General features: G+C 49.4%; 1 protein-coding gene across 1 annotated transcript in view; it reads right to left on the bottom strand.

The window, feature by feature from the left end:
- ATP2C2 (ATPase, Ca++ transporting, type 2C, member 2) overlaps positions 1-9,778 on the bottom strand; it is a 93,222-nt gene extending 83,444 nt beyond the window's left edge. Inside the window, exon 1 of the mRNA XM_011972285.1 lies at positions 9,593-9,778. Within this exon, the coding sequence (XP_011827675.1) occupies positions 9,593-9,691 (99 nt within the window). The 5' untranslated portion in view covers positions 9,692-9,778. The remainder of the gene's footprint in view (positions 1-9,592) is intronic.
- Between the last annotated feature and the right edge of the window lie 2,539 nt (positions 9,779-12,317).

Genomic DNA, 12,317 nt, shown 5'->3' with positions numbered 1-12,317 from the left:
GGGGGGAGGAACCTAGCCGTCAGAAGGGGAGCCCAACACTGCCCTCCATTCTTGCACCCAACACCTCCACTTTCACACCAGGACACAGGAATGTGGAAAGATGACACCTGCCTAAATCCATGTGGCCAGCGAGGGATGGGCCCCGTCTGCCCTACACCAGTAGCTTATGGTTAAGAGTGGCCACTCAGGCCAACACTCCTTCCCCTACACCCAGAGCCCCCAGATTCGGTCCAGCTGGAGAGGCAAAGACAGGGAGGGTCCTGAGAGGTACACGGGGGTGAAATAAGCAGTTCTAGTTAGCCTGGTAGTCGGCATCCGTGGTTTGGCATAGGAAAGTGAGGTGCAGTGCCTGCCTGTCATCTCTTCCCCCTGGGTCTCTGCAATCACAGATCCTGGGCCCTTCTCTTCCCTGTCTCTGTTTGCACTTGAGTTTCAAGGTGGGCCAAACAACACATCCTCTGCTGGGCTCTCTTCTCTCCAACAGGCCACAGGGAGTCTCAGGAAAGGTCATAGGAATATGGCCCGGCTAGAGGGGCACCGTCCCCACATCTTCTACCTGAGGACTTGGGGCAGACAGCAGAGGTGATAAACATTTCCAGAGGGGCTACAGCCTCAAGAGACAATCACGCATTTTCTCCTTGTGACTCACAGCTCCTCAAAGAAATAGCTTTCAAGTCAATTTCTACACAGAACATGGTGTTGGACTGAGTTGTCCAACCCCCCTACTATTCCCAGGCTGAAGCCCTAAACCCCACACCCCGTGTCCTCAGAAAGTGACTGTACTTGGAGATAGGCCCTTTAAAGAGGTCACTACAGCTAAATGATGTCATTGGTGCGGCCTTAATCCAATACGACTGGTGTCCACATAAAAGGAGCAGATTAGGATGCAGCACGCACAGAGGACAACCGTATGAGGACACAGGGGGATGGCAGCCATCTGCAAACCAAGCAGAGAGGCCTCCGGAGGAACCAACCCTGCCGGCACCTTGCTCTCCGACTCCTGGCCTCCAGAACTGAGACAATGAATGAGCTGTGAGGAAGTGGAGTCTCCAGCAAGGGCAGCTGGCTGGACAACTTTGGGATTCACATTCATTGGCAACAAAGATGCCTTTCCAGCCCACTGCACCTTCCAGGCAGGGACAGGGAAGATGGGTGATCTGGATTAAAAGCTCCCACCAGCTCGCTGAGACTTAGCACAGGGCTTCCACTACTCGCTGAGACTTAGCACACGGCTTCCACTACTCGCTGAGACTGAGCACACAGCCTCTACTACTCGCTGAAACTTAGCACACGATTTCCACTACTCACTCAGTCTTAGCACACGACTTCTACTACTAAGTCTCCCGTGTTCTTATCACCATCATGTGAGACGCCTTAGAGACCAGAGGTGCTGGGATTGTTAGCCCCTGAAGTATCCACAGAACCAGGTTAACCCCAGGACAATTGAGAATAATCGCTGACAGTCCACAGGGAAGGTATCGACTGGATGTTTCCTCTCCGACAAGAACCCTTCAGCAGGGCCAGCCTCATGGGCATGAGGCCAGTGCAGCTGCGCAGAGATCCCCGTGCAGGACGGGTGTTGGGCGTGAGGCTTCATGCTCCAAGCTGCCATCTTGAAATGCGTAATCATTGGATCTGAATGTGGATGTGGAAATTTAGTCCCATGGGATGATGCATACCCGGGGCTTGGCATCTCCCCGACTCCACCCAGTGGCCACGACTGCTCTTCCCAATGAGGGACACCTGGGAGGGTCTACACAAGGGGTGTCCAATCTTTTGGCTTCCCTGGGCCACATTGGAAGAACAATTGTCTTGGGCCACACATAAAATACACTAATACTCATGATAGCTGATGAGCTAAATAAATAAATAAATAAATTGCAAAAATATCTCATAATGCGTTAAGAAAGTTGACGAATTTGTGTCGGGTTGCATTCAAAGCTACCTTGGGCTGCGGATTGAACATGCTTGGTCTACACTCACCCGGTAGTAATCCCTTGTGTGGTGGAGAGCAACAATCTATAGCAAGTGGAAGTCACCAGGATAGTCAAGGGAGGGATCATAGAAGATAGAAGCAAGTGTCTTCCTGCTATTGGCAGTCTGCTCCGTGGATTCTGTAGCCAGTCCTGCCCTCAAGTCAACCTCATCGCCTTACCTGCCTTCCTTGAACCAGAGACCTTTCCTCTCTGCCCTTGGTCATTCCAAACGCCCCTGTGGAAGTCCCGAATGCGCTGACTCAAATTACTTACCTCTGTGTTGGGAAGCCCCAAGGGGTTGCAGGAGTCCCCAAATGGCCACATACAGCATACAGACCCCCCGCCGTCCCATCCTCCTCTTTCTCCCACTGGCACCCCAGCTGGGCTGGCACCGCTCTACACCGCCCCCACTGGGGATCTGGATTCTTGTCTAATAATGCTGTTTACAGAACCACTCCCAGCTACGCCCACCCAGCCCTGAAAGGCAACACAGACCTAAAAACCCACAATCCTTTCTCTCCCCTTCTTTTGTTCAAACTTCCCCTTTATTTTTCACATGTCCTTTTTTTTCTGGCTACAAAATTAAACCATATTTGTGGCTGGAAATTTGGAAAATGCACAAGATTACAAAGAAGAAAATTTGTCATTCCAAGATAAAAAAAAAACTGCTCAAAATGATCTTTTTCCAGATTTTATTATCTGCACATTGTAAAAGTTTGTTTTTTCCAAAAGAAATTACGACCACCTGTTTCCACTGAATGATGCATCATGCAGGGCAAAGATGGCAAAAGAATCATGGAATCCACGTGGGCGAGCAGACAGATGTCTAGTCCTTCTGTTTTTCTGTATGTTTGACATTTTTCTTTTTCTTTCTTTTTTTTTTTTTTTTGACAGAGTCTTGCTCTGTCACCCAGGCTGGAGTGCAAGGTATGATCTTGGCTCACTGCAACCTCTGCTTCCCCGATTCAAGCGATTCTTCTGCCTCAGCCTCCCAAGCAGCTGGGATTACAGGCGCATGCCACCACACCCAGCCAGTTTTGTATTTTTAGTAGAGATGAGGTTTCACCATGTTGGTCAGGCTGGCCTCCAACTCCTGACCTCAAGGGATCCACCCACCTGGGCCTCCCAAAGTGCTGGGATTACAGGCGTGAGCCACTGTGACGAGCCGTGTTTGTCGGTTTTCATGTTAAAAATGTTAGATAGAATCTTAGCCGTCCACTGTGTCATTACATAGTCTTCCACAGCATCAGTTTCAGTGCCGTGAGAATTCTGTTACCTAGATATCCCAGAATACGTGTAAACAAACCTCTACTCATGGGCATTTTTAAATATTTTGAATATCTCATTTCTTGTTTTAAAGTTTTTGTTTTCATCATATCTGATATGAGACAAGTCCTTTTTACCAGGTGTCTATATTAACCTTCAAACAATCATCCAAATACCATCCGTGTCAACATCTGACTTAGGTTCATCTAAACACTCTACATGATTTTTGAGGTCCCTGAATAAGCTTTCTGCTAATTCCCTTTTTCTCCTTTTCGATAGATTATTAGGGGGGGTGGGAATAAAACCCAAACTCTTGCATCTTTCATAACTTGTATTTCTTTGTCCATGAAAGAGAAACAGCAGCTGAATGTCTACCCTTGAAGATATAGCAGTTGCCTGTGTTCTCATCCAGGTGGCCTCTGATTTAGGAGAAATACCGAATCTACAAACAACTTGTGTGCATACAAATAAAACACACAGGACCACCCATCAGCTCCCAGTCCCCACCCCTAATATGATGGCCACCAAGCAGCAACCATTTAACACACTGGAAGTTCCTTCTAGTTTCCTCTCCCTAGGAGTTTGGGACTCTAGCATTCTTTATACTTAATAAAAAAAGCTTGTGACATTAGGATTGGGGGCAGGGTTTCCGGGATGCCACCTTCAGAGCCCTCAAGTTTTCTGAGAACTTACTAACAGTGAAAGTGTTTCAATGACTGTCTGATTCACACAGACCTTCCGGGGTGGGGGGCAACTTACAACTAAGGACTGTGACATAACACCAGCGTGCACATTTGCATCCATGACAATGACCACAGCACACACTGTAGGTTCCGAGTGAAGGCTGATACCCACTGAAAGCTTCAATGGCTCAGAGAGAAAGGTTAGCAGGAGAATTGAGTCATCACACAGTGCACAATTGTGGAATCGGTGAGAAAACTCTAAGACACCTAAATATTGAGAAGTGTAGTCACGTTGCAAGCAGGTGCCTTACATGAATCCAGTCTTTGTACATAGCAGCTGCCACAGTCAATAAGCACTAAGTGTAGTAGTAAATACAAATAGATACCAAATGAAGAGATACTCTTTCAACAACGCCCAACAGTAACATTATCTTCAAGTGAACGAGCCAGTTTTATGGTAATCAGATGACAGCCTTCAAAATTGACATTCGCAGGCTGCTTGCTGGCAGTTGGACTTGAGTTTGAGTCTGATTATCCTAAACTAGCAAACAAATTCCTGACAAATGTAAATGTCATTTTGTACACACACGCGTTAGCAGACATTCTCAGCATCAGCATTTTCAAAATCAAAAGTCCGAAAGAGTTTAAAGAACAGAACTCAAGATGAATGAAAACACTAACCAAAACAGATAACTAGTGAGCAGATGACATGTCAGATGTGGTTCTAGGGTTTTTGTTTTTTTTTTTTTTTAATGTGAATGACATCATTTAAGGAAATACTTCTTTCTACTATTCCAATGGGCAGCCTTTAAGGCGGTCCCCAGTCATCCCTTCCTCCCAGTACCCATTGCCTGTGTAACCCCTTCCCTTTGAGCGTAGACTAGACCTAGACTTACATCAAATGAATAGAATATGGCAGAAGTTATGAGATCTCATGTCCGAGACGAGATTTAAAAAAGGCTTTGGTTTCCAGTGTCTTTTTTTTTTCTGTTTTTTGAGATGGAGTCTTGCTCTGTCACCCAGGCTGGAGCATAGTGGCACAATCTTGGCTCACTGCAACCTCCACCTCCCGCATTCAAGTGATTCTCCTGCCTCACCCCTCTGAGTAGCTGGGGTTACAGGCACCCACCACCACACCCAGCTAATTTTTGTACTTTTAGTAGAGATGGGGTTTCGCCATGTTGGCTAGACTGGTCTCAAACTCCTGACCTCAGGTGATCCACCTGCCTCGGCCGCCCAAAATGCTGGGATTATAGGTGTGAGCCACCATGCCTAGCCTGATTAAGTTTTAATAGAACATCGCCAATATATCAAAATAAGGCTGTTTTATGTGTACTTTATAATTTTATTATAACTTTTTTTTTTTTTGAGAGGGAGTCTCGCTCTGTCTTCCAGGCTGGAGTGCAGTGTTGTGATATCGGCTCACTGCAACCTCCGCCCCCTGGGTTCTAGGGATTTATCTGCCTCAGCCTCCCCAGTAGCTGGGATTACAGGCACCTGCCACTATGCCCGGCTAATTTTTGTATTTTTAGTAGAGAGGGGTTTCACCATATTGGCCAGGTTGGTCTTGAACTCCTGGACTCAAGTGATCCACCCACCTCAGCCTCCCAAAGTGCTGGGAAAACAGGGGTGAGTCACTGCGACCGGCCTAAATTGATTTTATAATTGAGTTATAAGCAAACAGTTATGTTTATTATAGGTTTTATGCTTATACTTACTTGAAGTCACACTTTCATACAAATCATTTAAGATAACACTGGCCAGGTGCGGTGGCTCATGCCTGTAATCCCAGCACTTTGGGAGGCTGAGGTGGGCGAATCATGAGGTCAGGAGTTTGAGACCAGCCTGGCCAACATGGTGAAACCCCGTATCTACTAAAAATACAAAAATTAGCTGGGCGTGGTGGCGGGTGCCTGTAATCCCAGCTAATCGGGAAGTTGAGACAGGAGAATCTGGGAGGCGGAGGTTACAGTGAGCCAAGATCACACCACTGCACTCCAGCCTAGGTGACAGGGCGAGACTCTGTCTCAAAACAAACAAACAAAACACTGTGGGGTTTCAGTATGTTTATTTAAGAAGATGCCCACACGTTGCTAAATTCTGAGAAACACTAATGATTTGTGAGTTTGGGCAAGCCTTGGGTTAAGGTTGTGTGTGCCTGAGCCTCAGAATTCCCATGCATATACTCTTCTCCGGTAACTGAGTGTAATCTCTTAAAAACACAAATCTGACTGTGCCTGTTTTATCACAGTTCTAATGTTGGGCCCATCTGTGAATAAATGAGTGACTGTCATGTCTTGACTTAAAACCCTTCAACAATCCCCCATTGCTCCAGGGATAAAACCCACACTCTGACAAGGCTCCGTACGACCCTCCTCTGCAGCCTCATCCTACCAACCCCAACGCCTCTCCCTCTTTTGTCTAGAACTCGCTGTCAACCCCTACCCTTCATCCAGCTCACTCTTTGCCACTCCTATTTATCTTAAATATCACGTCTTTCTCCCAGCTCTGACACATCGGCACTAAACAGTGAACTGTGACCTGTTGTTGGGTGCCTGTCTCTGCCTCCCGGATGGGATACCTGAGGGCAGGGAGCTGTGCATCCTTATCAGCCCCAACCCCAGCCTGTAGCACCCACCTGACACACAGAGGGAGCCCCTCTCCATGAATCTAGGTTGAATGGATGGATGGTCACTACATATGTCAGTTGGGATCCAAGCCTCACCCTGCAGAGTCCAGAAGGAGGAATCTGCTCACCAGCCAGGGAGGCAGTGGGTTGGGACTATACCTGCCTCAGTCAAGAGATGGGAACCCTGAGGGGCAGAGACAGCTTCCCCCGGAATCAGCACTGAGTCACCTGGGGAGCAGGAATTTCTGGTCCAATCTCTTCCTTACCTTAATGTTCAGGTCAGCAGTGAGAAACTTTTTCTAGTAACTAAATTAAGGAGGCCTCTCAAAGATCTTTCTTTTTGTTGTTGTTTTGAGACAGGGTCTCACCCTGCTGCCCAGGTTGGAGCACAGTGGCATGATCACAGCTCACTGCAGCCTTGACCTCCCAGGTGCAAGCAATCCTGCTTCAGCTTCGGGAGCGGCTAGAACCACAGGTGCACACCACCATGCCTAATTTTTAAAAATTTTTTTGCAGAGATGGCATCTGGCTATGTTGCCCAGGCTGGTCTTGAACTCTGGGGTTCAAGCGACCCTCCTACCTCAATCTTCCAAAGTGTGGGGATTACAGGCATGAGCCACTGCGCCTGACTCAAACACCTTTCTTTCCATTCCTGGAAATGCTGAAATCCAGTCTCCAGTTCCCCTCTTAACCACCAGTCCTCTGTCTGGTCCTCTACTCTTTGATTCTCCAGTGCACTTAAGACCACTGGGTCTCAAATAAAGCATCTCCTGGTTTCTCAGCTGCCCGTTGGCCTCCTCTATGAACTGTGTTTTGTACACACCTGTATCTCGGTGCCTGGCAAAACTGGCTGTCAGGAAATGCTCACTGAGCAAACGAAAGTGGCCCCACTAGGAGCTTCACATCCTCGTTGATCACATGATGACAGTAAAACTTACCTTGGAGGTAAGAGGCCCGAGAGAAGACACAGCAGGTTCTCAGTAACAATCACTATTAGAACTGGTGTAACTGGTCAAAGTGGCTGGGGGAAGGGAGGGCTTAGAGGCCTCCTACAGGCATCCTGGATGTGGCATATAATTAGTGCTCATAAAAGACGGTTCCAAGTATTGTAGAAGTGATCACCTTAACACACATTGCCTCCTTTCCAAACCCTGGGAGGAAGGCGTTTCAACGAGAGGACATGAGTATGAGAGCAAAGGAGGTGCTCAGGTCTGAGCTGACCTGGCAGGAAGTGAGTGCCTCGCCCAGCCTCCCGGCTTCCCCCTCCCCCCCCTGCCTCCTCACACTTCCCATCGATTTTCATCGTTATTTCTTGGGTTTTCACAATGCTGCCTCTGGAGACAGCACGCCTTATTTCTCAGCTGGCCTTTAGTGCCGGCTGCTGGTACCACCAGCCTCCTGGTGCGGCACACTGCCCATCGTCACGCACCCAAGGCCTCAGGATGCTGCTGAGAGCACCCCGGTCCATAGCCAGGTGGGAGAGCATACCAACAGACCGGCTCAACACCTGTCGGACCTTTGAGAACGCTTCTGCAAAGCTTTGGAGGGATGAAGTCCACCTGACACAGAGATCAAACGCTCCCCAGCATCTCCCTTGAGGTTACATCATCCATGCACCTGCATTCCTGGACATCCTATGAAACCTGATGGTAACCAACTACACATCAGGAGTGTTCGAAAAATACCTGGCCTGATGCAAAAATCAAAAGATGGAAAGGAAAAAACAGGAATGGCAACGTAGGAAAGGCAACCTGTGCTGGCAAATAAACTTCAAACTCCTTTAGCAGAATGTATCACACAAGTAGAAAAATAGATCACAGCAAATTAATTGAACTCTATATTCTATCAATATTAACATGCCACTTCAGAAAAATCGAGATTGTTCAAAAACTGCTAGTTACGTGGTCCTGTGGTCTACCACCCTAACACCAGAATTCTTACATCAACAGGGATGTATAAAACACTATTTTTAAAAAGCCCGAAACACTATCTTTAAAAAGGATGAATACTTAATCTCATAAACAAAATGTTTTGACCATTAGTATTCTTTGGGAGAAAAAAATAAAATTTTAAGTCAAATACTTTTTCAGCTTTTTTTAATTTATAATTATTATTAAAAGGTAATTGTACCTTTGAAGTTTCCTCTCACTGGTCAAAAGGCCATTGCCAAGTCATAGTTCTCATTAGCAACCCAGGGGACTTGTTCAGAAATGGTGTTTTTGAATGACTGCTTAAGCTTAAATGAAAAAAAAAAAAAGTGCAACGACCCTCTGGCGTGCAAAGAAAGCAGAAATTCAATGCCCCCTTGCCCTTAGAGCGTGCAAGGAGTTCCGTTTGCGAAGCTGAAAAGAAGGGTGTTGGGTCACCCTCAAGCCTGGCTTCACCTCTGGCTTCCAAGAATCCGAGGAACCGGAGGGGCTTTATTTGACAGCTTTGCCACTTTGTTCCCTCATGAACCGCCCTGCCCTGGCACCCTGCTGCTTTACCCCAGGGGGTCCCCTGGAGCTTGCAAAGCAGGCCGACAGCTCCGGGTGGCTTTCTGAAAGTGCCTGCCTGTAGGAAGTGAGGCTGGGAGGTCCCTCAGCTCCAGCTTTGCTTTCTATTATTGTTACATTTCAGCAATCTTTTGTTTTTTGCATCCCTCTAATTTTATTTTCCAATTTAAGTTTTAAAAATCTGTAAAGCAGCGCAAGTCTGGAGACCCAGGAATTTTAATTCTCCGGAGTCAGAGAAACCTAGGTTAAGTTTCCAGCCAGGTCACTTCCTAGCTCCGTGCCCCTTAAGCAATATACGTAACCACTCTCGGCCTCAGTTTCTCATCTGCAAAATGGGTTCACGTGCGGGTTCAGTGCTGCGCTCCCCGGGCCAGAGCACACATGAGAGCGTGGCTGCTGGGAGGACGGCTTCTTTCCGGAACCGGGGGAGGAGGACGAGTTCGCGAATCGCAGCGCCAACGCGGGGTCTCGGGTCGGGGACGGTTACGACAGAGGGGATGGGGGGTCGGGTCGCACGCCCGGCACGGGGTCGCCCGGACTCACCAAGGCTTCCTCCTCGTCCTTTTCCAGCGCCTGGTACTGGCGGCCGCCAGCCGAGAAGCCGAGTTTCTTCAGGAACTTGGAGACGCGTCCCTCGACCATGGTGAGCGGGCGCAGGCGCTGCCTGCCTCCCTCGGTCCCCGGCGAGGCCCGGGATGGCTGCGCGCGCCCGAGCCTCCTGGGCCAGACCCGGTTACCAGGGAGCTGTCTACCTGCCCGCGCCAGGTGAGGCCCCGCCCCCGGGGCGGGGCTGCGCACAGGGAGGTGTAGGCTCACCTGGCCCCGCCCCGCGAGCTCGCCTGGGACCCCAGGGCCCCTGGGGACAGCGCCGGCTGGCCATCGAAGGCCCAGGGAGCAGCTGCGTCGCCTCAGGGCTTGGGCTGTTTCCCACACTTGCAGATCCTCAGAATCACCTGGAGTGGGGGAGGTGGAGGAGCAAACGCTGGTTTGAAATCCGGATTCCCAGACCCCTCCCTGCCCAGTTATTGGGTTTGGAGCCGCCGGGAGCTGAGTTTTTAACGAGCCCCAGGTGATCCTCTTGAGGAAGCCAGTGTGGGCCGCTCTAAAGCGCCGGGAGCGAGGTGGTTGGAGCTGACTCAGACTCACACCTGCGGCTGGGCACGCTGGATGGGTCACGTGGCCTCTCTGAGCCTCGGCGACCTAGTCTGTCATTGAGCGGGGAGCAGAAGGCTAAGACCCCCCACCTCCAGGGCCCTGGGAGTGAGTCCGGGAACAGGAGCGGCTGACAGCCCTGCTGCCTTTGGCTCCTCCATGGTCTGGGATGGTCAGGCCCCCTGTCCTCGTCTGCAGAATGAGCGCCACTCTTGCTCATGGCGGGACCTGAGCAGGTTTCTTACATTTTGTGCACCTTGGTTTACTGCTCTGCAGAAAGACCACCACCATAGACTTTCTTCACAGTGACATTGAGAGGCCCCAGCGGACAGTGCTGTACAGGAAGCTCTGGAGCAGGGCTTGGCTTAGAGAATGTGCTGGTGTCCCCATGACACCATCCTCATGATCGTCATCATCATCAGAAGGTGCTGGGCTCAAATGGCTCCCAAAGTATGTGAGTCCACACACAGTGTAGACAGTTGCCAGCTGCCAAGTGGGTGCTTTGAAGTGCCAGGGCTTTCTTTGGCTTCAGGTGGGTCTAGATCCGTAAGTAGACCCACCACTTAGCAGAGGCGGGGGCTCTGGGGAAGGCCGTGCCACCCACCTTTCCACTGGCTTCCTCATCTCTACAGGGAAGTTGCTTAGGGACTACAGGACATGGCCTCTGCATTTATCCATGCAATTCAGCTGCCTCTTTTGAGCAAATATTTGCCACCTACCTCAATTGCTCCTGAGGGTTGACTCCAGCCCACAAAAACCTGTGGGGCAGTTCCAGTGGCCCTTCTTGTATCTCCTGCATCTTCCTCTTTTAAGGAAACAAAGGCTATGGTATCAGCCTGTCCCCCCCCACCCCCCAGTTTCAACAAAGGTACAGGAATAACGGTAACAGCAAACCTCTGACGTGAGTGAGTCCAGATTTGAATCCCAGGAATGTTCCTTTCAGACCTTGGACAACTTTCTTCACCTCTCTCCACCTCAGTTTACTCATCCATAAAATGGGGACATCACTACCTACCTGTATGAGTCAGGGTCCCAGTAGGAAACAGTAATTTGAGAAGAGTTTGAGAAACAGACTTTTTACAAAGGTGTGGGGATGATGTAGAGAAACCAGAAGCGCTTATGCCATTAACGAAGACTAGCAAAGAGTGAGAAGTGGTTTTGTTCCCACCCAAGGCCTGAAGGAGCAGACGAGAGAGGAGTTACCTGGAGAAGGGAGCTCTGGGGGGCTGATCACTTCAGCAGACGGCAACAGAGCCAAGGACGCAGCCTCCTGGGCGGAGAATCCAAAGAAGGGTGGAGAGTGGTGTAGAGGAGGCTGGGCTGGTGGCTCACACCTGTAATCTCAACACTTTGAGAGGCAAAGGTGGGCGGATCACCAGAGGTCAGGAGTTTGGGACCTGCCTGGCCAACATGGGGAAACCCTGTCTCTACTAAAAATACAAAAATTAGCCAGGTATGCTGGCGTGTGCCTGTAATCCCAGCTAGTTGGGAGGCTGAGGCAGGAGAATCGCTTGAACCCGGGAGGTGGAGGTTGCAGTGAGCCGAGATTGTGCCGCTGCACTCCAGCCTGGGCGATAGAGCAAGACTTCATGTTAAAGAAAAAAAAAAAAAAGAGTGTTGTAGAGGAACAAGTAGGAGACATCCTGCAGCCAACCTCAGCATCCTATGGTAAAGGCTGAGTGGATGCTTGCACAGGTGGAGTACCCAGTATAGTATGACGTAGTAGTACCCGACATTGCAGGCCCTCAGGCACTTCTGTCATATTATTAATATAAAAGAACATACAGGAACTTGGCTCAGTTATTTCTTAGGTCCTTCCCAACCGGCATTCTGTGATTTTAAGATGATGTTGGATCCAGGGAAGAAGAATGCCTTGTTGGCATCTTCATGTTTGTCCAAGGCGTTAACCAGTCATCTCTCCAGGCAGACCAGCATCCCTGGAGCAGGGGATTTGAAAGCTAAGCCTTCCGGATCCTATCATCATGGCTTCCGCTCCAGCCCAGAGATGTCAAGGCTGGAATTCCTGGGCTAGGTTTGAAAATGCTCAGGGCATTCCGGAAGGAAACTCTAGGTGGTGGATATATACGTGTATATTTTAGAGACAAGGTCTCACTCT

This window comes from Mandrillus leucophaeus, unplaced genomic scaffold (assembly GCF_000951045.1).
Source record: "Mandrillus leucophaeus isolate KB7577 unplaced genomic scaffold, Mleu.le_1.0 Scaffold10, whole genome shotgun sequence".
Classification (NCBI taxonomy): domain Eukaryota; kingdom Metazoa; phylum Chordata; class Mammalia; order Primates; family Cercopithecidae; genus Mandrillus; species Mandrillus leucophaeus.
This window is presented reverse-complemented; position numbering and strand designations above follow the sequence as displayed.